The sequence below is a fragment of the Pempheris klunzingeri genome, chromosome 11 (genome assembly GCF_042242105.1).
Source record: "Pempheris klunzingeri isolate RE-2024b chromosome 11, fPemKlu1.hap1, whole genome shotgun sequence".
In the NCBI taxonomy this organism is placed as follows: Eukaryota; Metazoa; Chordata; class Actinopteri; order Acropomatiformes; family Pempheridae; genus Pempheris; species Pempheris klunzingeri.
In genome coordinates, this window is record NC_092022.1 from 13,247,911 (window position 1) to 13,273,717 (window position 25,807).

At 44.4% G+C, this 25,807-nt stretch overlaps 1 protein-coding gene across 1 annotated transcript in view; it reads left to right on the forward strand.

Annotated features, from left to right (window-relative positions):
• Positions 1–491: 491 nt before the first annotated feature.
• Positions 492–25,807, forward strand: part of LOC139209632 (leucine-rich repeat-containing G-protein coupled receptor 6) — a 35,874-nt gene continuing 10,558 nt past the window's right edge. Inside the window, exons 1-4 of the mRNA XM_070839421.1 lie at positions 492–971; positions 14,759–14,830; positions 21,161–21,232; positions 23,119–23,190. Coding sequence (XP_070695522.1) covers positions 727–971; positions 14,759–14,830; positions 21,161–21,232; positions 23,119–23,190 — 461 coding nt within the window. The 5' untranslated portion in view covers positions 492–726. The remainder of the gene's footprint in view (positions 972–14,758; positions 14,831–21,160; positions 21,233–23,118; positions 23,191–25,807) is intronic.

Sequence of the window (25,807 nt, forward strand, 5' to 3'; positions counted from 1 at the left end):
AAGGAGAAATCTTGTCTCACACCACTGTAGTGTACTGCCACCCCCCCCTCCCCTCCTCCTCTTTTCCCTTCCTCAAACTAAACACCCACTCTTTCTCTTCACATTGAACTTCTAGGCAACGTAAAACAGGGGGAAAGGAAGAGAGGGAGAAAGAGAGGGGAAAGTTTAAGAATCGCGGGCCCCTCCTACTTTCCGGAGATGCTCCAGCCCATCCCTAAATTGTGGGCCAATGAGGGTGGCTCATTCACAACTCATGCGCTCCTTCTACAATAGGTAAGGAGAGAGAGACAGAGAGAGCAAGAGATATATACAAGGAGAAAGAGAGAGAGGGAGAAAGAGTGACTGGGGGAGAAAGACGGTGAGAAAGAAGAGGGCAGAGTGAGAGGGAAGACAGGGAAGAGGGGAAAGACGTTACAACAAAGTTATCCCCTGGGGATGAAGTGGTGACTGAGAGACAGGCAGAGAGAGAGAGAGAGAGAGAGTGAGAGAGAGAGAGAGAGAGAGAGAGAGAGAGAGGGGAGAGTGACAGGCACAGATTTACAGTGTGGACAACCTGCACAGGAGAAAGAAGCAGCAAGGGGCATTTGAACAGAGCCAGGAGCCAGGAGAGGAGTATTTGGAAAAGCAAGGAAACATTGGAACCTCCTCACTTGATCAAAGCTGCCTCTTAAAACATCAGAGAGGACAAAAGAGAGCGTGACAGGACAGAAATCCCGACAGGTGTAGATGCAGACAGGTGGACAGTCAGACATGCTGCCTGTGCTTCTGCTTCTCTGCGTGGCTGGAGGAGTTTGGGGGTCCGCCCCCGGTGTGTGGGGGTATGGACGGAGCCAAGACAGACAGGGGCCGGCGGCACCGTTGTGCCCGTCTCCGTGCCAATGTGAAGAAGATGGGATCTTCGTCATGGTGGACTGCTCTGAGTTGGGACTATCATCTGTGCCAACCAACCTCAGCCCTCTCACCACTTACCTGTGAGTAATACATTTTCTAGGTTTGTCATATTCTCCCATTACACTTCAGCCTTTCAACCTACAGGCCTCTCACTGACTGTCTCATTGACCCCATTCATCCTTTTCTAGTGTTTCCACTTTGTGTCTCATCCCTAAGTCATTCTCCTCGATCCCCAAACTTCTTCACCTCCCTTCTCATTCATCATAGTTTAGTGTTAATTTGCTTCGTATAAAGATTAAAATGTCTCTGCTAATGGTGAGTCCCAACTGTTGTTCTTGGTCATTAATTTATAACTGAACAAAAACAAATCAAAACCCCTAATTCATTCTGCCGAATTGCAGCTGGGATTCCTCTTTTAAAAATAGAGCAGAAGGCAACAGTCGGTTGGATGTGTGACCAGGAAACAGCAGCAGAGCCCGCCTGTAGATAAAAACGGACAGGGCCGAGTGGGAACATGTGTGTGTGAGAGAGTGTGTGTGTTGACCACTACAGCCAAATTACTGGACCACTTCTTTCAGTATCAGGTTTCCAAGCGCCAACTGGAGACCCAGCGTGAGAGTGTGTGTGTGTGCGCATGTGTATGCCTTTGTGTACATCTATGCAAGTGTGTTTATGTGTATATGTGTGTGTGTGTGTGTGTGTGTGTGTGTGTGTGTGTGTGTGTGTGCAAGCTGCAAGCACATGACACCAACATGTGTTTGTATGTGTGAAAGAGGATGTGTTTGAACACAGATGTCTAAAAGTGTGTGAGGTTTAATGACCAGTTTTATGTCACTAATCTGTATCTCATGATTGATACCAAAATTGATTGGGAAGAACGTATTAATTTCTCTGTTTTCTTTAGCTCCATAACCTGACAAAATTGCCTCATTGAGGGACTTTATATGCAAAGCCTGAAGCAAAGTAAACATCAATATGATTTATGAGTGTGTGATTAAAAGGCTGGCAAGAGAAATGGCACATACTGTAAATGAAATTTAAAAAGTGGTCATCACTTTCTAACATAATGAGATGCAGGAATTAAGCCAATTTCACCAACAAGACAGGCGATCTAAGGAGTTTCTTACACCACCCTGCTGTGGCTTACAGCCAGATCTTACAAATTGCTTGACTGCGTAAGCCTCTGAGGACGGATTAGAGAGACTTTGTGATAACTGATATTGAAGTGATAGAAGTCAAATCCAGGATACAGGGTGTGATAGAGCGGTTGCTCACTAGGGGCTCTACAAGTATTACAAGAGTGGAGGGACACAACTCAGAGGGAGCGAGGAAAGATCAACAGTTTATGTAGCAAACGGCTCTAAAAGAGACACATACAGCAAAAGACAACTCTACTTGAATGATGCCCGACTCTTCAGCTGTCACGGGAGCCTGCGGCGGCCAGATTTCACTGTGTTCATTTGAAAGTTAAAACACATGTTGAGTTTATGGAGGTGAAATACGGTCTCTAACTCCATCCAGGAATCACTTTACCTATGAGAACATCAGCTGGTTGGCCCAACAATGGGACTCGTCACACAACTGAGCCAGCGCACTCACACACACGGAGGATGAATCTGAGAGGCAGTGTTGGAGTGTTGAGCCTCTCATTCCTCCTCTTAGATAAAAACAGTGATGACCTGAGACTCCCTCTGTGAAAGTGTACACTAGTCTTAACTGCTCCACTGCAGCCACACACAGACACACACACACACACACACGTATACACACAAACACACATCATTTCCTACAAACACAAGAGTAATTGTTCATTTCCCCTCATTACCTAACAGTGGAACTGGACCAATTAGTGAGTTTGAGGGCTGATTTAGAATAAGATAAATAAACTCAGCGACCAACCGCACACGCCCACACACACAGTCACACACACACACACACACACAGAGTCACACACACACCCACACATTACTGCCGTGGAGAGAAGAAGGGAATGTGGGACAGCAGGAGAAATGCCGTAACAAATTAAGATAGAAGACAGAGAATCACAGATTTCTCTTTTGCCTCACTGATAAAAATCATCAAACAAAAACACAACAACCTCCCCTTCCTTACCCTGCCCACATGCGCACACACACACACACACACACACACACACACACACACACACACACACACACACACACACACACACAGCCCAGAACCCAGCACAGCAGGCTACAGTTTCTCATTTCGTCTTGGAGTATAAAAGGTTACAACAGCAGAGAGCCGTTCCAATCCTCACCAGGATCTGTCAAACTGTCCAGCACGCCCCACTGTGCTGTGGAGGCTGGATTAGCCTCCCAGCACATACTGTAGGCTGCCGAGGTCACAGGGATTTGCTTGGGAACAGTCCACATTACAAACCACATCCACATAACGCTGTGAAAGTATATGACATCATTCACCCGTGTCATCGGAGAGCTCTTCAAAGTGAGCGCAAATGTACTTGCTATAGTGACTGAGAGGACAATCCAGGCTATGCATGATTCACTCTATTTTCTAGTGTTTGCTTGCACATTTGGACGACCTCACCACAAATTGGATACTCATGGGAAAACTAATCAACAAAATGAGTTGTTTTATAACACTGAGGTTGAATACATACAACCTTTCAAAGGCAAAGGTGCTCCGAGCTACTCAGAGCAGAGTGGGTAGAGATTTAAGGCAATAATCGTTTCCGTGGGCATCGCATGAAATTAGCTGTCATGTGAGACGCTTTGAAAAAACATCTATTTGATAACAGATTAGAGAGGAAAGACAGTGCCCAAGGGTGTGTGCCTGTGTGGGAGTGTGTGCATGTGTGTTAGTGTGTGTTGAGCTTGAGAACACTGTGTACAGTACATGCATCAGGGGTCTGTGCTGTTTTTTTTTTTTGTAATTAGTCAGCAATCCCATACTTTGAAATTCAATCATTTTGAACATATAAAATATGTTCATGATCTGGCTGGTGTGACATATGTACTGTTTCTATGGTTGTCAGGTGCTTATGTTTACACATCTCACACTTCCTTCAGTGGTCCTCAGTATGTGCATGAGTGTGTGCAAGAGGAAAAGAGTGTGTGTGTGCGCTGTATGTAGGTCCGGGGCTGGTCTGTGACTGGAGTTGAAGCGATTAGGTGATGCTTTGTGGTAGCAGTGAGTGCGGTGAACTTCTAACGTAGTTTTGGCCAAGGCCAGGCAACCACAGCTAACGCATTACCAGACAGAGGAAAACCAAGGACTGTGTGAGTGTGCGTGTGTTTCTGCATGTGTGTGTGTGTGTGGGTGCGTGTGCGTGCGTGTATGTAAGTGTGTGAAGACCACCCAGACTGCTGAGGGATTTTTTTTTCTAGCCAGTGAAGCAAGAGTGTAAGAAAAATGGAGAGAGTGAAGATTAAGAAAACGGGTGAAAATTGTCAAGGAAAAAGGAGAGGATTAGGAATTGGTGACAGAGAAACGTGTTTTGGAGAATTCAGTTCAGCAGGCACACACATACACACTCATGAGTACACACAGTAACACACACTCATACTGTACATACACATGCAGGAGACAACATCCTGCCCCCCTTTGGTGGCTGTGACTGTAACAGACGTGTGCGTGTCATTTAGCCATTATGCTGATGGAATGATTCCTATCATAAGTGACCGGGGGTCACACTGTAAACATCATGTCTGAGAGAGAGAGACAGAGAGAGAGTGAGACAGGCAGAGAGAAATTGTGAGGGATGGAGAGGGAGGAGGATTTCGGGGGGGAGAAAAATAAGAGAATTGCAGAGAGAGGAGAACAGTGTGTGTGTGTGTGTTTATGTGTGTGCCTACTGTCAGTGGAGGGTCGTCTATACAGCAGCTATCAGCTCCAGCATCAGTGTCCTGGCTCCAGACGTCTATGGTAGCCCCCTGCTTCAACGACACTCCCCTCCCTCAATCTCTCTATACCTCCCTCCTCCCCCACCTATTCTATTCTCCTTCCCTCACCTGTTTCCGCTGGATTCTTTCAGATAGAAAAGGAACCAATACATTTAGTGCTTGAGTGTGTGTGTGTGTGTGTCTTTGGAGCAGGTGTTGTAGCTACTCATGCAGCACAAAGTGTAAATATATGATCACTGATGTGCACTGTGCAATCTAAATAAATGCATATAGCTCAGGGCAGCGCAGTGAGGAGAATGAAGGGTGTGTACCTGAGCCAAATGTTTTCAAAGTGTGTGTGTATGTGTGTATGTGTGTATGTGTCCATTGGGGGAGGAGGTACTTTGGCTACAAACCAACAAACCATCAGCTGTGATCAGAGCTGGAGAAGAGATTTACACATCTCTGCTTATACAGAAGAAGAAAACAGTGACAGACTAGGTTCTACGTTCTAAGTTTATTGCACAAACTATTCCCTTTCTTAATTTCTTCCCTTACTTTGTACACTCTTCCTTTAGTCCTTCCTTCCTTGAAGTGTTTGCCTCAAAGGATCAATTCCTCAGCTCTCTCCTGGATTCCCTGGAGGCCTGTGGTGAGCACTCGCAGAAAAAAACCACTTGGGCCTGCTACAAAAGTGATATTTATGCCAGCAGGGTGTTGAAGAGAAGGGATAGGCAGTTAGCGTTGGATAGTGCAGTGGTTTGTGGTTTCCTGAGAGCAACCTGGGAGGCTTTTAAATGTCGCTCAGGGACAGACGGCAGGTAGGCAGGTAGAGGACAACAATAGAAACAATGACAATTCTCACGGGAGCAGCAGACAGAGAAGACACAGAGGCCATAGTGTGCTCTACCGCTCCATATCCTGTCCTTTAGAAAAAGGTAGAAAGCAATCATGACACAAGATCTTGAGGGGAACTGAGGTGGAGGAGGTGGAGATCAGTGAAGTAAAGCAGAGAATGTGTTGAAGACAGCAGTGGTTGGTATTTGTTGGGGTCAGACCCACGGACCAAATTTGTAAATCTGTATGTTTTGTGTGATAGCAGCGTGACGCAAGTATGACACGGGGGCCAGGAATGTGCTCCCTGTGACGTGTGGTTGAGGGGTGAAGGGCTGCTTCTGATTGAGAGGATTCAGAATGCCTGCATGGCCCAGATTCCTATTCAGCGCCTTTCCAACCCTGGGAATCCATGGGAATGTTTGTATGTGTGTGTGTGTGTGTGTATGAGTGTGTGTGCATGAATCTGTGCAAGTGCACTAGCCCTCTCTTTCCCGTTACAGAGAGAGCATTGTCTAACTATGGGCCAGGCCACGACAAATGTCCCTGACTGCTCTAATGTGTGTTCTTGCATAAATATATAGACCCTATACACATGTACATATACATCCATGACATGTGAGCTGTCATTTCGGTCAGTGTACGTGCTAATGGTTTAATAACACATACATGAGACTAATCTGACACTTTCTTGAAAAGAGCAGATTGGTTTGAACCACATTTAGGATTTGATCTTCCCACACATCCAAAAGTCTTTTGGTGTCTTGCCGCAAGAGGAAACCAAGCTTTTGGTGTTGCTCCTCACATTTTAGATCAGGCTTCCAGTGAAACTACATCAGTGCAAAAACGATGAATTACTCACTTGTTTTCTTTAGCTTTGATCTTATAAGTTCTTGTTATGAGGTTGAGTTTCTTTTCTCCCAGCTGTAAAGCACTTAGCTTTAGTGCTGTGAGATCAACACTTAGTTTTGTGATGAGTGGCCCAGAAATCGGTAATAAAAAGAAAAAATAAAACTGACTGGTGCAGATTATGCACACGTTCATCTAAGTAACTACAAAAACTTTGTTTGTGTGGCAAATTGTATTTTTCAAATCTGATTTTTGTATTTGCAATCTTTTGTATAGGGGTTCCACCCATCTTTAACATTCCAAATAACCACAATAAATGCACCAAGTTTGGTTGAATAACAAACAAACAATAATAGTGATATTTGGATATAAAGGAGAGTTGTACATGGGTGTTGATAGCAGTGCTGTTCGACATAGCTCTCCAAATTCCCCATGTACCTCAACATGGGTCTGTCTGTCTCGGTCTGCCTATCTCTGTGATCGCTGGCCAGGCCTGCAGACTAAAGTGGCTCATGTGGGGCTGGCAGTGTGCAGGTGATGACTAGTAGGAGCTAATGATACTTAATGCCCTTTCCAACAATACACACACACACACACACACACACACACACACACACACACACAAGACCCCCATGTGCACATTACACACAAGGAAACACGTTGCTCAAGCACGGCCATATGTACACACATCCTTGCTTGCACACAGACACACTCATGCACATATTGACTTAATGATGGTTAATGCCTCAGCCAATCCCCCTGTGCAGCATCAAAGCGCCCCACAGAGCAGTGCTGATCTAGCAATGCTAGCAGGGATTAGATCGGGAGAATGTACCACTGGGATGGGAGTTAGCTAAAGGGAACAAAGAAGCAATCACAGACACACTTAAATGTCACACACATGTGCACACACCTCAGGACACACACACGCAGATAGCATAGCAAAATGGGGACTCCACAAGAGCGTCCAGAAGGTGGAAGAGGGGATGTGGAAAGCAGAGGGTGGAGAGATGAATGAAGTAGGGAGGGAAAGAATCTTTTTCTTAATGTTAGGTTAACTGGTCTGAATGCAGAAACAGCAGTAAGGTCACAATGATGGCATAAGGTAATAGTATAATTCTTGCTAAGACTGGACTTCACAGGTGTATTTTCCATCTGCCATAAAAGGAGGCTGGAAGGAATTCTGCCACTGCAGAGTCTCTGGATCTGCAGCCAGACTTGCTCACATCTCTATTACATGTCTGAGATGGAGCAAAAGAGGAAATCTGGACTTTTTACATGCATGGCAAGAGGCCAAACTAAATCTCTTTAAACCAACAGCAGCCACATGTCCTCATTGGTATGGGGTAAGATTTCACCAAGAGCTGATCTAAGTTCGGGTTTAGATTTTATCCTTGGGTACTGTTAAATATATGGAGCAGATGAGCAGATCATAGATCTGTGAGTGCAGCAGCAAAGGAGGAGTGAGCCAGGAGTGGATTTGAGCAGTCTTCTAACTAGATCCAGTGTCCTCCTGTTTCTGCCATTCAACCAAATGAAGTCATAATAGAGCCTGACACTAATACTCATCAGGTTTCATTTACTGTTCTATCCACTGCTGAGAATTTGCCTTGAATCAGTGTGCAGGAAAGAACACCTCTCTGTAATAGATACCTTTTCAGGATGTGTAGAAAAGTGGTGAAATTTGTAACCCTTTTCCACACATCTTTGCTATTATTTCAACAGATTTCAGTGGCACGTGTTTTTCCTGTACTCATGAAACACTTCCTTCATGTGGAATAAACTGTTTCAATTTAGAAGGAAACAAAAATTGTTTGAAACTGTATATGTCATGTAACAAATATAAATGAAAGTCAGACAAAATATACATGCCAAAACAACAGATTAGTGGACTAAGGGCAGGGCTACGAATGCCTTTCTGCCTTCCAAAGCTATGTCCTACCCACAACAGCTGCCTGTCAGTCCAGTCCACATGTTGGAGGCAGTTGTATGTTGTGTAGTGCCGACTGTTCCAACACTTCCTGTTCCATTACTGAAGTGCTTGACCTTTCACCCCCCTCCCCTCTGTCTCATGACAGGGTGTGTGTGGGAGGACAGGGAGCGAACACCGAGTGTGTAAGTGCACATGTGTATGTGTGTGTGCGGTATACCAGGGCATGAATAAGTCCCAGAGGGCATGAATATGTTTCCCATGACATGGCCTCAGACTAAACAGCCGCTCTCTCCACCCAGACATCCGCCTGTCATTCTCCCCTAAACCGCAGTGAGCGGAAAAGAGCACAAAACATGGGAACACAAATACACAGACGCATCTCCCTTTTCTGTCTTGTTATCTCCTCTTTTTTCTTCCTCCCTCCCTCTCTAGTTCTCTGCTCTTTTGTAGCCGAGTCCTCCCCGTGGCCCTCCTTGTCCAGGTGAAAGACTTCTCCTCGCCCTCTCCCTTGCTCTTTGTGCACCATGAATGAGAGAAAGAGAGAATAAGAGAGGGAAAGATAAAGAGAGAGTGCCTTCGGACACAAAGGCCAATGTACCCCTCCCAGGAAGTCTGGGAGAGAGGGAGAAAAAAAACACATCTTTAGAGGAAGGAGGAGGGGAGGACAGCATTGTGCCCTCCTTCCTGACTCTTTGTGTGTGTGTGTGTGTGTGTGTGTGTGTACATGCCTGTGTGTGTGTGTGTGTGTGTGTGTGTGTGTGCAAGCTCATGTGTGACCGCGAGAGAAACTGAATGCCAAAGCAGTCAGTCTATTCAGATAGAAAAAAGCTAACACACTTAGACCTCACCCTCACCCTCACACACACACACACACTAATGCACACACACACACACACACACACACACGCACACACACACACTAATGCACACAACCATTTAGGCCCTCTTTAAGGCGGCGCCTGAGCATTGACTACCAGTTGCATTGTGTGGAATAAAAGATCCTCTTTCATCGTGGCCTTAACTGTTTCAAAGGACTAAGCGGAGAGGATCAGACTGGCTGAATCCCACTGAAGACATTACTGTCATAGTTACTGTAAAAGACAGCTAAGGTGTGGCTCAAGCACCACTAATGCAGAACTTCTGCCCTCTGGGCAAAGCTCTGGTTGTTGATTTCCACTAAAGATCTATTACCCTAATGTTCCTCACAGATAAGCCGCCTTCAAAGGTGCAGAGCTTACTGCCATTATTGGCTGTTTGTTTGGTAAGAATCTCCACCTGACCGAGGGAGAAAGGGATTGGCAGGGAGGCAAGAAGAAAGAGAGAGAGAGAGAGCAGAGGAGGAAGTGAGAGGGAAGACCTCGGGGTATGGCTCTTGTGAAGTGAATTTGTGGGTGTATGTGTATGTGTGTGTAAGAGAGAGAAAGTCATGAAAAACATCCTTCTCAAGGTCAACAATGTAAGCCTGTTTGTTTACATGCTTTGGCCTGCATTGTTATGTACTGTACCTGCATGCAATTTCATGCTTGAGCAAAAGGGCCAGAAACTTTTCCATAAACGCTTTCTGTCTTTTCTTTCTTTTCTTTTTTACTTTGAGACAATGGAATTCTCCAGAGCGTAATGTATCAAGTCATCTCTCCTCAGCCTGCCCCTGCACAGCTTTGTCTGACACATTTCACCATTGATGATAGAAATAGACACCTGACTGCTGATCGCATCTGTCCCGCTCTGAGGGTATATTCACTCCCCAGGGTGGTCCACCATCCATCCCACAAAAGCCACCCGGAGCCTGGAGTGTGTATAAGTGCCTGTGGGTGTAGCGTGGGTGTGTGTGTACATCTCTGAACATAAACAGGGGTGTTTCTTATATGATGTGGCCAGTTGTTTTGCTGTGCTAAATCACCAGCTCTTGTCAGAAATGCTTCCAGTTTGAAATTGGCTACAACGGAGCTAGGGGCACATTGACACCCACACATAATGCCTTTGATCACAGAGCCGATAACATACTTCAGTAGTTCTGTTGACGGCGAAGAGGAAATATGATAAATCACATTATTGTAACTACCGGACTGTGTAACCCCATGCTCCAGTTGAAATTTGAACCAGAGATGGGGAGGGAAAGAGTGAGTGTGAGCGATAGAGTGGCATAAGTGAGAGGGAGAAAAGGGCCAATGCTGATGAATGGAAATGTACCTCTGCTTCTTCATGCTTCCGTTCCCCCCTTAAGACAAGCTCCTTGCCATAGTTCCTCTATCAATCACAGCATAAAGCAGTCAAATATCCACTGCTTTACCTTTCTTCCCTTGCCAAACCTTCCTCTACTTACATTCACAAGCACACAAGCGTACACACACTCATACACTTTGGGGAGGAAAGTCTAAACGATCTATCAGAGCACATTGTGTATCTGCAACTCCCAGAACGATGGAGAAAATGGGAATGGAAAAATGTCCATTTCTTGTAACTTCTCTAATAATTGCAATATTGGCTGCAATTTTACACATGCTACTGTGCTTAAACACACAAAATGACATGCACGCACATGAAAATCTAATTCCTCTCCTGGGGAGCAGAAAGAGATGACTAGGGGCTTTGTCAGTCATTCTGCAGGTTCAGAGGGGAGGGGGATAAAAAGAACAGTTAAGAGGCACATTTGTGAGTGTGTTTGTTGAGGGATGAGCATGGGTCTCCATGTCTGCATCCTCTGCTCCTAGTTCTGCTCAGGGGTCTTTAGTTTGTCATTCAGCGGCAGACAGAGATCTGAGGGGAGGAGATGGCCTGTGTGCCTCTGTCGGTTGAGAGATGTGTTGTCCTGCAAGCAATATCAGGCTGCTCTCTTGACGCCGCGATGACCAAGATAGGGCAAGATGTTCCCCACTGAATACTCACATGGAAAATAAAGAAAAGCAACCACATGAACTTCCATTCTGCAACCCCTCCCCCGAACTCTCACTCACACACACACACACACACACACACACACACACACACACACAAAGTGCGGTGAAAGCACAACCAGGGACTGTACCCACCACATCTGCAGGCTCACTGGAAAACAATAGGGGTGTGAAAATGAACGACAGACATCTTACCACACACACCGCAGTCACCTATAAATGGAAAAAAAATATTGTCCTGCACACACAGACACAGATACTGATGCACATACTTGCACTCACTCACACAGCGCACACACACATTAGAGATGCCCATAAAATGGGGACACAGAAACCCCAGTTCTAATTGTGAGACTCCCATACGCTGCAGAGCCTGCAAAATCTTAAAGCGCTCCCTTTCTCATTTCTTTTGTGGCCGTTTATTTGCGCTGAAAATATCTGCACGTCACAGCGCCAGCCGACACAATGCACATGTGGTAGTCATCAATCATAATTATCATGGTTTAAAAAAGCCACAGCTGTTATTTGATTTTAAAAACAAGCCTTAGCGCAGCGCCTTCCAACGATACGTCAAGTTGTCAGCGGAGGCCTTGGCCTGCACAGCAGAAATGTCTCTCTCTCCGACTTCCCAATGAGCTTGTTGGAGAGCACAGCCGAGCTGAGCTGCATTCAACCTTTCCCCATGACTCACCACTGTGTGTCTTTATTTTTAAACATTTTCTCTCTCCATTGCTGCGTGTTTATTCTGTCTGAGTGAGGCCGCTGTTATGGACTTCACACAACGTTTGTTTATGGCTTCTTTAATCAGGACCAGATAATGGAGAGCTGTCTCCATCCGTGGGCGCATCCCCAGAAGCTGGGTGATGTGTGTGTGCGTCTACATGTGTGTGTGTGTTGCTGAGTTTTGATGATTCCCCCAGAGTGATCCAATACATATTTTTCCCTGCAGAATATTAGTACACAGACAATAATTAGGATTAAGGTGTGTATGTGTATTGTTCACGAGGGCCCATTAAGTGCTTATGCACTTCCTGTGTTATACGTGATGTCACCCGGTCTTAAATATGTCAGTTTACTGTTACTGCTGGCCGTGTCATCTCCATGGCGACTTTGTTATCACTTGTATTTACCTCTGATTTTAATCAAGCAGTAGTGCATTACACTTGTTGTATTCAATCCCAAATTACTGCCTGGAGCCTGAGCAGATTGTGCCAAAAGTGGGACAGACATGAAGTGTATCATTCACATGACATCACCACAGTACTTTAGCTCAGAGGGACATGTGAGAAGGGCCATGTCTATAACAGTGTTGGGGAAAAAGTTATAAATTAAACTTAACATGTTAATTTGCTCTAATTTAATGAATATAATTTCTTGTTACTCATTAAGACACGCAATTAGTTATGCTCTATTACAGTTTTAGGAACTGATCTGCACCTAAAAGAACATTTACCATATTTACTGATTCGTTATTCACTCATTTGTAATGTGTCATTCATTTGTAACTGTGACACTTTCAGTATGAAATGAAAGCTAGTCTAAATGATTCCATGGATATATAATGAGGCTATTTAAATGGTGCCCTATGTTATTTTTATTGTAATAAACATGGCTACATTACATTTTTCATGCCAAACTGCACTGTGCGTGAGCTCTATACGTCCTAAAACATTTGTAAAGCCTTTTTTGAATGTTTTGACACCTGCATTATTTACTCTGGCTTGTGGTCTCCTTCTTCTTCTCTTTTGTTGGCCCGCTGCTACCTTTAATGGTGCATTACCACCACCAGCTGTCAATATGCATTACCACTCGCCACAGCATAAATGTGTATAATGTCACTCCCGTGCTTGTGGTGGATTATGTAACACATGACACAAACAATACAGGCATCTGGTCGTTAAATGAATAAAATTAAGGTCAGTAAATGTAATGCGCTTAATCAAATTGGAAGATTAATGGCATACTTTTATCTTTTAAGGAGAAACACAAAATCAGTATTTTTCCCTCAACACTGATGAAAAGCACCCACCCTGCCAATGTGTGTCTTTGAGAAACACCTTGAACCCCTCTCTCCGCAGTCAGACCTCCCAGGAGGAGGCATCCGTAACAGGAAATTCCTCTGCAGGGAAACTTACATGCCATTATTATGCTTTCATAAGGAAAATATTCAGTGTCAGCAGAGGCTTTAAAAAGGCTTCATAATTATCTGACCTACAAAATCCTGTGGCAAAAGGCTACAGCTAATGTTGTAGGCTCATCGCATGGTGAGAAAACGCTTCGTCACCCAAAGTGACAGTGGGACTCTACATCCCAGTGCCTGATGTTAAATGTTATCTCTGACGGGGTACCAAACTGATGGAATACTAAATATGTCCTGTCACAGCTGCTAAATATGACAGGCTACTCAAATACCCAAATTGGTGAACCAGGGTATTGCCGTGCTGTGTTTTTTTCCACATTGCCCTTGAAGATGAATATAGATCATGCCAGCGGATAAATTCATCCAGCCCCCCGTCAGCTTGGCTGACTTGACAAACAAACAGCCAGTGTGTCAAAACTCCAAACTGCAAAGGGCTTCTGAGAGCACAGTTTACACTTGCTAGCCCGGTGGTCTGGCTTTATGAGCAATGGTTAGTGTCATACACACACACACACACACACACACACACACACACACACACACACACACACACACACACATACAAGCCTCTTGAAGACCCATGTGAGACCCTAAGGGCTGTGAAAGCAAAGAAGGGGTGACGCAACGCCTCTTTGCTTTCATTGTGTTTATCAAAGAGATGACCTTACATGACTGAAGCCACAGGGTTATGTATGTTTTCTACCAGTCTGACACGTAAGTTGTCCCCATACTATCCCAAGTGTTAAAATTGTGGGGTTTGTGTGTCTGTGTGTGTCGAATGAGTGTGTGTGCATGGATGCATGTATCTGAGCATCCTGCACCTCTCCCTCTTTGACCGCAACACAGCTGCGTCAACACTCACCCCCCAGCACACCCTCTCACGTCAGAGTGTGTCAGAGACGCAGAGAAATGGAGTGTGTCTATGTTACAGCAATGAACAAAGGGGGAAGGAGGTGGTCTCCTGAGAAACCTGAGGAAGAAAGAAAGAAGAGGAGAGTCAGAGAGCGAGCAAGAGATAGATATGGAGAGAGACGGAGGGGTCAGATCAGAGAGAAGGTAGAGTGAGACATCTGGAAAAGAGAAAGAGTCACTGGGACGAGGAGGAAATTCTAGCTGCCCAACAATGATTCATTGGGGAAAATTCTCTTCTACATCTCCCTCTCCTCCCTCTCTTCCTCCAGCCTCTCTACCTAACCCTCTAACCTCTTTACTCCCTGCTCTTGATGATTGATCGCCATGCGAAAAATGTGCTCTAAACATTTGTAATTTTACAGAGTACCTTCAAAGAACATTGATAAGGTATACTTTGACTGATACTTTGACACTGATTCTCCCTTTTTTCTCTCTCCAGGGATCTGAGTATGAACAACATTAGTGAAATCCAACCCAGAGCCTTCCACCGACTGCACCTGTTATCAGAACTGTGAGTACAAAATCATTCAACTCACATTCAATTAATAAACCTCCAACGTCAAAACTCACACGTGACAAGAAACAGTCATTCCCCTGCCTCCTCAGTGATGGGGATTGATGACTCTGGCCTGCTTCTGATCTCTCCTACCAAGAAACTGCCGGCAGCAATATGCTAGTAGATCCTGGGATGGCTGCACAAAAGAGGGAGGCGAAGGGAACCTGATATTCACTCAGAGAGTGAATATATGGTCCTTAAAGTGTTCAGAGAGCAGGTCCTGTACTCAGCATCCAAGCCGCTGCTTTCTTGCCCTCCCTGACTTTGCTTCAGCTGGACAGCTCAGCAGGAGCAGTACACACGTAGACACGAGCCTTTGCCAAGACAAACAACACACTATAGGACAACTTCAGGACAGGATTGGGGGAAAATGAAAAGAACCAAGATTTATGTTTTTCTTGTTTATTACGTTCAGCATAGGTTTGGTTGGGTATCATTAGAGATGTTATGATATAGGTTCCAATTCACTAAATGAGTTAAATGCCAAAATACACGTGATTCTTTTTTTACTTCTTCGCCGGTAACAAGAACACAAGACTAAGAATTCGACTCAGCGTCTGTGCCAAATGTCTTGATCTCTGTACTCTTTACTACACACACACTTTGGTCAGTACTTCACAAAGTAGAAGGTATTGGTTTCATTCTCACAAGGCTGATGAAAGCCCCCACACGCCACAACAAAATCACAAAACCTTTGTGAACACGTTCTCGGTTGACCTGGCTGATAACTGATTTGACCACTCAGCAGAAATCAGCTAAGTCTTGGTTTAACAAAGACCGCATACAGATATGCCCGAAGGGTGTATATTGTGGAGTCACTCGTGAGGGATTATGTGTGTATGTCAGCCTTCACCCGATTCTTTGAGCTCTGAAGCTTGCAGTGCATGTGTGTGTGTGTGTGTGCATGGGGTGTTTGAACAGCTCTCTGTTTTCTTTGCTAATTCTTGCAGCTACAGCCTGTGAGGCATGAGCTAATGATGATGAAAGTAAAAAGTTAGCTGGCTAACCATTCGGTTGGTTTTGGGTCACAGTCAAACTAGAGCTGAAAAAGCAGAACAAAGCTGAGCAATGAATTTTGTGACACCTTGAAGTTTGAGAATTAAATTCGACTTTGATTTACTGTCGTCTATTGAGTTGCTGATCTGAACTTTTGCTGTCGTAAAAATGGTAAAGGTCAGATATTGCTGATGGCATAATAATCAGAACCATACAGTGCAGAGTGAGGCTGAGCATTAATGCTGACATTTGTCTGCATTGGGGAAAAGGGGGAGGGGGTCTTGGATGCAGCTCCACCTGAAGTGTTTGTCCAGAGACAATCCTCCCTGTGTTTTACAGCCCCGTTGATCCTGCTTCCTCTGTATCGCTCTCATGTTCTAACACTTTATGGAGATGCTCTGCTGCTTTGTACCTCGTCCAAGGAGGATGTTCCTGCCCTAAAGCCAATTTTTATAGCCTGCTGACCATTTCTGGAAACATGCTGAGATGATGATGACGTTCCAAGGCAGGGAGAGGCACATTTCTGACATCCACTCATTTCTAGAAGGTTTAGAAGGATGAAGCGTGGCAGGTCATGGTAAACGCATTAATATTACAACAAGTTGCAGTCCTTAGAAAAACAAACTGAGGCTCTAAACACAAACATGGTTGGTTTGGGAATGAGAGTGTTTGATGTGGGTCTACAGCACTTGTTGGTAGCACAGGGAGAGGCGAGGGCCAGGCAGGTTGTGACTGGTAGAGTGATAAATTGTTTGATGTTGGGCTCTACTTCCCTGCCTGCCCTCCCTCCCTCTGTCTCCCTCCTTACCAATTCATTTCTACAGACCCCCATCTCCAATTTACTGCAGGCTATTGCAAGCTGTAGTCACTGCCTTTGAAAGTTATTCTACTTTTTTCCATTTTTTTGTCCTCTCCATGTTCTTACAAACCAAAACAAACCTGCTTATGGCAAGAAGTCCTGCTTTCATCCTGTTTTACACTATGGGGAGGAGAGGGAATAAAATCTTATGAGCCACGTACAGAGTATTCCTCTGAGGCACTGCTCATAAACATTAAACTGTATCATGCTTCCTCTTATCTCTGCACCCCGTTATCACCTTTGTAGTGTCAAAGTCTATCTATCTTGACTTGTTTTTATTTTACTATTTTTATTTTCATTGAGTTTATCCTCCATTCTATATTATGCATTCTAAGTATTCTATTTTAACGTTTTTCATCTGTTCATTCTATGTCTGTGTAAAGTACAAACAGCTAACCCCTTTGAACCTCAAATAAGGTAATTAAATTAATCAACACAGCAAACTTCCCTTTGACTCGTTTCGGCATTCATATTGATAATAAGAAGTGTAATCGCCCCTCCCTCCAGCTCTTACTCTACCTTTAATTCCTTATCTTCAAAACAAATTCTGTTGATCTCAGGTCCGTCCCATTACACCATCATTTAGTGCTTTGATCGGTAAATTGCCTCTTAATTCAAACGCAGAAACCTGCACGCAACTGTCAGTCAGACCGAGCATGAAGAGAGGCAACTAAGAGGCAGACTGTATGTCTGTGGATTAATGAGAGAGCAGCAATGCCCATACTGCGGGAAAAGAGATGGTTACTCATCTACCTGACATATCAAAGAAATCCCCTCTCTTTAAATTTTCCGCTCTAATATCAAAGATGTGCCTTCTATTTGTGGTCTAATTGCAACTTGGAACTGGCAGAGGGTGGTTTTTAGGTGAAACTGTCCCCCTGAAAGTCCTTCCCGAAAACCACTTTAGAAGGCGACAGTGCTTTTTGCCTATCATCAGTATCAAAGTCCATGCTGTTCAAACTTCCGGAGATCACATTTCATGCGACCTTTTTCCTTTGATTCCCTTAATAATCAGCCGTTTGGGTTGAGTCTCTCATGCTCATCTTATCATTATCTGTAGCCATCACTCACCTCCTAAATACAGAGCTGTATTTGACCCAAGTGGCCTGACAGGCCAAACAATTTCAATGGGATTTTTAAGCCCTCCATTACTGCTGGTTTTGCCTCTTTTCACGTTGCGATGAAGTGAAAGTGCTTACAATATGGTGCTAGCTCCTGCTATCAGATTGAGACTGAAATTCTGATAAACCTGATCTTGTCTTCGGCAGTATCTTCCAAACCTTGAATATCCGTCCAGCATGGGCTTCTCCCTGTGAGAGTGCTCTCAGGTGCTCTCCAACTATCACACAAATGAATTCCAAATGTAAGAGGATAGAAGTGGTGAGTAGAGGCCACCGCTGCCCTGCTTGTCTTCCTCTTGGTGATAAGATTGTCTGCTGATAGGCCAGGAGTATGACGTAGGTAAGGGTTAAGAGGTTACAATATTGGCTGTCTTGATACTCCAGGTGCACCACACAGCTGGGACTATCTAGGTCAATTAAAACTTTTCCTTTTAGTGTTGCCAACATTGGTTTTTGTGTCCTTGTCTCTTTGTCTCTCACAAACACGTACCCACATGCATGCATACAAGCGCGCGCATGCACGCACGCGCGCACACACACACACACACACACACGCACGCACGTACGCACGCACGCACACACACACACACACACACACACACACAGGAACACATTGTTTTCCACATCTATATTTTACTCCAATAATTTCAAAGGTTAACGCCAGGTTAAGTGGTTGACCCTCAGCCTGGACCTCTGAACAGAAGGAGGGATAACATTTCTATTGATGGACCAAGGGTGAAAAAGGTCAAATATGCATATGTACTTACAAGCACGCCCACACACAACCGGCCTTCTATCTGATAAGACCTGTTTATCCTCTCCTTCTTCTTTCATCCTGGACTCCTATCAACCATCCTGGCTCTGCTGCCTCTATAACGTCCTATCACTACCTGAGATAGTGTCTCAAAATGAGATGCTGTCTTTGCTGTCTAGGCCTTTAATGCGTCTTTTTGTTTATTATTTTGAGGCAAAAGGACATGGTGATACATAGGATAATCAGCAGCCCTCAGTGATCAGCTCTGATAGCAGGGTGGTCTCACCTTTGTAACAAGCCCCCTCCCCACCCCTCTCCAATACGTTTGAACTGCACTAGGCTCTGTTATTTTATCTATGAATCACTTCAATAGAGCTGAATTATGCTGAGGTGGAATTTTTATCTACACAGTCCAGGGGCCAAGAAAAATTCTAACCATCCCCAAATCAAATTAAAAGAAAAAACAGTTGGAGCCACGGTTTGACAAGAGCAAGGCGCCTTTCATTAGAATGAGATTGATGTGGAACGACTAGGAGGCTAACTGCGGAACATTCACTCATACGTACGATCATCTACACACACGTGCATACATAAACACACACACTGATATCATGGAAACAGTTGGTCAATGGCAACTCCTGGTGTTCTGTTGATGTCTATCAAGAACATCTGAACATTTCTTTCCTTTTTCAATATCCATCTTCACTTTCGACATAATTATCCATTTGACAAATGAAGTCAGCAAAAAAAAAAAAAAGCATGATTCCACTCTAATGCTGTTTTGGCTCCAATGGTGCAGCTAATAGAGAAAGGCTGGTTGGCAGTAGGACATGGACATCATACCATGGCCTTAACTACAATGTTTGTTTTCTAAAACTCTAAATTACTGGCCCTCCTCATCCCCCCAGTGAAAAGGCATTTATTTTTCTTTGGTGCTACCTATATCTTTTTTCCGTCCAATGCGTCTGTAACTAATCACTGCGTTTGAACAGGAACCAAAAGAAGGTACTTAGGGGTCTTTGCAGAAAGAGGCTTAGGTCTGTTTTATTGGTGTCAGGACATTAGCAAGGTCTATTAAAACAGTTACCTTTGGAAAAGTAGCTGTTGAAATGGTCCCTGGTGACCAGCTTGTGCAATAGCAGAAACTGTAATGATATTAAAGAAACAGACCCATCATCCTCAGAGGTACAACAAATGGACTTTATACAGGTTTCTTTATGAGTGAATGTCAGATCCAAGAGCAATTCGAACTCCTTTATTTTGAAATAAGGATGAAAATTGGAATTTGTAAGGTCAAAGAGATGCTGCCACTGCAGATCAACTCTGTCATCTGTGTCCCCCATCTCTATATTAAGACATTGTGTGGTGCAGTCGAAGTCTGTTTTAATGAGTTTTGACTGTGGTTTGAGAGGCATGACTAAATGGGACCACAATAGCTTGGATAACGATCAGTCCATTTTGTATACTAGCATGGCGATGTGGGTGTGCATCTATGTGCACGTGCATGTGTATGTCTGTTAAATACGACCTCTGTAAGAATTCTAAACTGGGCTGAGTGTGAGATTTGGCAGGCACGGGTGGGGTTGTGTGGTTTGCCACTGCACAGTAATAAGACTGAGACATGTTGACATGAGTATCAGATGTCAGAGGGAGTTTGCTGGGAGCCCTTGTCCATTACCATCTGGATGATAGTAGCTTGGAAAGGCAGGCAGAGCTCTATATCAATATTTCAATATGCTGGCACTAATAGATCAACTCAGCCAGAGGCTGAAATATCAGGAAAATGTCACCTGTAGAGCACTGGATGCCAATGAGTAACTTTTAACGTGTGTGTGTGTGTGTTTAATAAAAGTGGGTGGTCTTGAGCTGTGAAGACCAAATCTGTGTTTAAACTGTGCTTCCAGCTCATGACCTTGAGAGTTACTCTGTTGGACTGAGTGTTATTTATTTGGACATCTTATACACACTCACAAATGACCATTAGGTGCTGTGTTTGATAAACAAACTGATTGGATTGCTTGTGTGAATGTGTGTGGTTTCTCTCCCTTGCTGTCCTCAAGGCCCCTCAGAACGGGCCCAATTTACCTCAAGGACATGGAAAATAGCACAAGCATTCACACTGAACACACATGAGCACATATACAGTGTAGTACACACCTTACTATATACACACCCATAAACACACTCACATGTGCACAGGAGAATACACTGTCGCGCTGCACTTATTGACCCAGTCTCAGTCTCATTGAATTCAGTCTTTACTCACTCATCAGAGCTCTCAGGATTGGTTAAGGTTTCAGGGTGTGCTTTGGGCCAATAGCAACCGCACTGATGGGAATTGAATATTGTTATTTGCATACTGCCCTAACAGTAACCCCAAAGCAGGAACTCAAGGATGAAGTCATATCGCAGCTCAATCCAAAAACATAGAATAAAGCAAAAGGCCAAACGTCTCTTATGAGACTTGTAAAAAAAAATTTGCGGATGTGCTTATATTTCATATTTCACTTTTATATTTTGTTTCCGACTTTTTGATCTCTGTGCTTCTCTCCTAGGCGTATCTCAGGGAATCAGCTGAGGTATATCTCAGGCCACGCTCTCCAGGGTCTCCACAACCTCAAAGTTCTGTAAGTAACCTCCTCCTTCCTCCCATCCTATCCCACTCTGGTGGTTCAGTCCTCATCCCAAGTGGGTTGTTCCTCTCCAGCATTCTGGGGTGATGGAGTTGTGCTCCGCCTTGAATAAAACACACAGGCCACGCATCATTAACTGCAGTTAAAGTTTATGGGCTTGGGGATACCTGCCCTGCTTGCAGTTCCTTCATTCCAAAATAAGCCCTGTTTCAGTTGCAAGCATTCACACACACACACGCACACACACACACACACAGGTGTAATACAGGGACCTCCCAGTCACACCACCCACCGAGATTATAGCAAGTGACAAAAAAATCACTTAAAAACGCCATTCAAAGCGGTTCTCTGAACACCCCGTTTCTCAATGTGTGTTCATAGCCTTATGATCCATGGCCACCAACTGTTAGCGTTGCCACGAAGTATTAAATAAAAAAAAAGTGCAAAGCAGCCATAAAAACATGGTACTTTCTGACTTGTGAGTACGGCATCTAATGAGTTGCGGCCATATTTCTAGTGGGTGCAAGACAAGAGGTTTTCATGAGCCTTGGCAACCAACTCAATTCCTTTTGGACCCTGGCTGTGAAATGTTCGAGAAGCTCTGCCACAGAATATAAACTTAGCTTGAGAATTGTGGTTTGTAATTTGACAGAATCAGGGGGATTACCAGGCACATAAGTTGATCTTCTTTCACCTTGTGTTGTGAAATTCACCGAGACAGACCATGAATCGTGGGCTATTATGTCATTACTGCAGAAGGACACACATATCTTTAATTCATACAAGTCTGCAAGCATTCACGCTTCACACTGTAACACCCCAGCAAACTTTGGATGGTGTCTTTGACCTCTGAGCAGCTGAGATGTTGGTTTCCCTACTCAATATATTAGCAAAAAGTCAGGCCGTGCCAAACATAAATGGACTGCTGACCTTGTGTGGGGTAACTACAAGGTCCCTGCTCTCTCTCTCTCTCTCTCTCTCACACACACACACACACACACACACACACACACACACACACACACACAGTGTGGAGTACAGCAAAGCTGCCTGTAGGGAATTTCTTTGAAACTGGAAAAGACTCAGTTCAATGTTTTTATCATGGCATCATCATCCCAGAGGACAGATTCCCCTGATCCTCTCAAACATGAGCGGCATTTCTTCTACACTGAAACAATGGAGTCTTACGCAGGAGACTACTGTGAAACGCACTAGACCAGATACTTTGAGTTATGCAAATAAATGTATGCTCTTCATATCTTGAGACATCTGGAACTCGCAAGCCAACACTGTAACCATCACCTATAGCTAAATAAATTAAGTGACAAATGAAAATAAAGTCTTATACTTGGCTGTAGAGGCATCAAGATTATTATTATAGAGATACAGGATTCTATATTTCTAAATCTACAATTCTAATATGTTGTAATAACTTCACTGAAAGCTAAGATGGCCTTACGCTCACAAAGAGTGACGATAAGGGCATGACGACGCTGCTGAGATCAACACACTGGAGACTATATGGCTTGTGTGTAGATGTCAGACGACTGGCCATGATAAAAACTTTAAAGAAAGGAGAGAAGGAGGGAAGGAGAGGAAAGAGAGATAGAGGGCTATTGTTTGCTCCCCACTTCCTCCTCGCTTTTTGCTCCATTCTTCTGAGAATGACATCAGCAGCCCACCCAAGGAGTTTCTCTTTCTCTTTTCTTTTACCCTTCGTTCTCTGCTTCTCTTCAAGCTTTCACTGGCCTTTTCCTTCTTGTGTCAGATATCCCTCATGATGGAATTATTTGTTCTGCTTGAGGTGCCTTCATGCACACCGCATACATTTTATCACGTATAAACTATTACCTGTAACCGGAAAACTGTCTGTTTTTCAGGATGCTTCAAAATAATCAACTTGAGAGACTTCCTGATGATGCTCCATGGGACCTACCCAACCTACTGTCCCTGTAAGTCTCTCTCTCTCTCTCTCTCTCTCACACACACACACACACGCACACACACACACACACACACACACACGCACACACACTCACTAATAACTCTACCTCATCCAGCAGGGAATGAGACATCCCCTGGCCACCCACACATCTCAGCTATAACCGCAATGCAGGTATAGAGTACCACTGACATATTACAGACCATACTCCAATAGTTCTGCATTCAGTGCTGTACTGCCTGGTCACAGCCTGACTGTGTCAGTGCAGTTCATGGTAGCATCTGGAAGCCATGAGGGAAACAGCAGACACTGCAGGCCAGGGAGAGCATCTCCAATGAGCTGTGAAACAACCCCATTTTCCATCAATTCCCCCTCTCTTCCTCCTCCGCTCCTCTCCTCCGTTCTTCTCCCACCACCCACACTGCTATCCCCCTGGCTAATGAGAGTGTTTGGTGGCATAATTGTCTCATCTGTGGGGTCAGTGTATGTGTGTATGTGTGTGTGTCAGCGTGAATGTTTGGGCGGGTGCATGTGGACCACCTCATCTGTAATTCCTCACCCCTACCCCGTCTCTCCCCAGCTTTGTACCGCACACGTACTCCACAACCCTGCTTTCCAAATTAATAATTCTTTGTAAATATCCATAAAGCCATTTCCCTCATCACACAGACACGTGCACTCTAATTGCTGGAGTTGTAACATAGGAGGGGCATGCACATGTAACTTCTCTACCACCTACAAAGTTTTGCTGTCTGGTATAAAGCAGGCCTGCTCTCCTTCAACACACCAAGCCTGCACACACACACACACACACACACACACACACACACACACACACACACACACACACACACACACACACACACACACACACACACACACACACACACACACACACACACACACACACACACACACACACACACACACAATGTACCTACTGGCAGACTGTCCTTATGTGAGTGTATGTTTAACCTCTGCCTAACCAGTTTTCTGTCATGATAATGTCCCCGTCTATATCTGCAGTCTACAGTATGTATGTGTGTCTACTTGTGTGCACAAATGTGTGTGTGTGGTCTCTCAATTTCTTCACATAGAGATGGTCTCAAGTAATGAAAAAACACACACACAGTACACACACAGAGCCAGTGTATAGAGACGCACCTTGTCATTACAGTAATGATAAGCCCAGAGGAGAAAGATTACTGGAAAGGCTTTGGAGAGTGAAGCTTGTCGGCGCCTCTCACTGACATAAAACACATCAGGTAAAAAGAAAGAGACGGCATTGAAGATAGCACATGAGATTAAAATTGGTATAAATGTATAAAGGAGGCTTTCACCCTTAATAAATCATGAATCAAGAAATTTGTCTCACCATTTGGAACAGGCTAATAACAACACTTGAGTGCTGTTGTTCAGTTTGGTGCCATCATAAGCAGACAGACGTGTTTTCAGTCTCAACCCACAGGTTAAGCAGCGTAATCACAACTAATGGGTTCCACAAGCCACATTAATCAACATAACCCTTTTTTTTTTTTTTTTCAAAGAGATTTGACTCTGTGGTAGTGAAACATGCTCCCCCAAGTTCCACATTGTATAAAGTTTTGTCCATCTGGAGAATTGAAGCGGTGGAGGCAAGTCTGCAGATTTCCGGGATCATTTAAGAGAACTTTCTTTTTCTGTCTCTATTTCTCTCTCCTGTAATGGTAACTCAGACTTTGATGTGATGGACAGGAAATAGTTGCTGCTTTATTGGCTTCTGTGGAACATTCCTGGTTCTGTCTGGACCTTCTGGAGACCTGGCAGGTCCACCCAGAGGAGCAATTATTATTTTTCCCCGGAGAACAAACCAAAGAGTTGAAGGGCCCTCCGTTACATTCATCCTGCGATTTGGGTCAGGGACAAACAATGTTCACAGTTGGAGCTCACAGGATGCACAAGGACAATGTTTAGCACTGAAAAAAATGTGCGCTCAGGATGTGAAGATGAAAATTTCTTGAAGCTGTTTGTGTGTACGTGTGCACACATTCATGTGTATTTACGTGTATGCTGGAGGGTGTTTCCCTGTGCGCCTGTGTGTGAGCATCTGCTAGTGTATACAGTTGCCTCCCCTGATGGAAAATTTCCCTGGGGAGAAAAGCCCAGAGTTCAGAGTTCAAGTTCAGATTTCACTTTGATGATGCTGTTTGTTTGGTGGAGCCTCCAAGGGGTGAGGAGGCTGAAGAGGAGCTGTAGCACAAGAATCAAAGGACCACAGTGGAAGATTGATACGGGAGGATGTTTGAAAAGTCGAACAAGAGTTAAGGAGTGAGACGCAAAGGGGTTTTGCAGCGGCTGGGAGAGCATCAATGAAGATGTAAGAAACAAAATGTGAGTGTGAGAGGGGCCGGAGGGAGGAAAAGGAGATTAATGAATGAGTGTGAAGGGCCAAAGAAAGAACAATAGCAAGAGGAAGTGGTCTCAGCTTGTCAACCCTGCCCTGGGGGGATCATTCATCACTATGGACAGTGTGTATGCATGTGTGCATTTACGTGGGATATGTGTGTCACAGTCCACACTAAATGCCTTTGGGTTGAGGACACAGAGAAAGAGAGAGGGGACCAAGGTTTGTTAGGTTTGGTATGGTT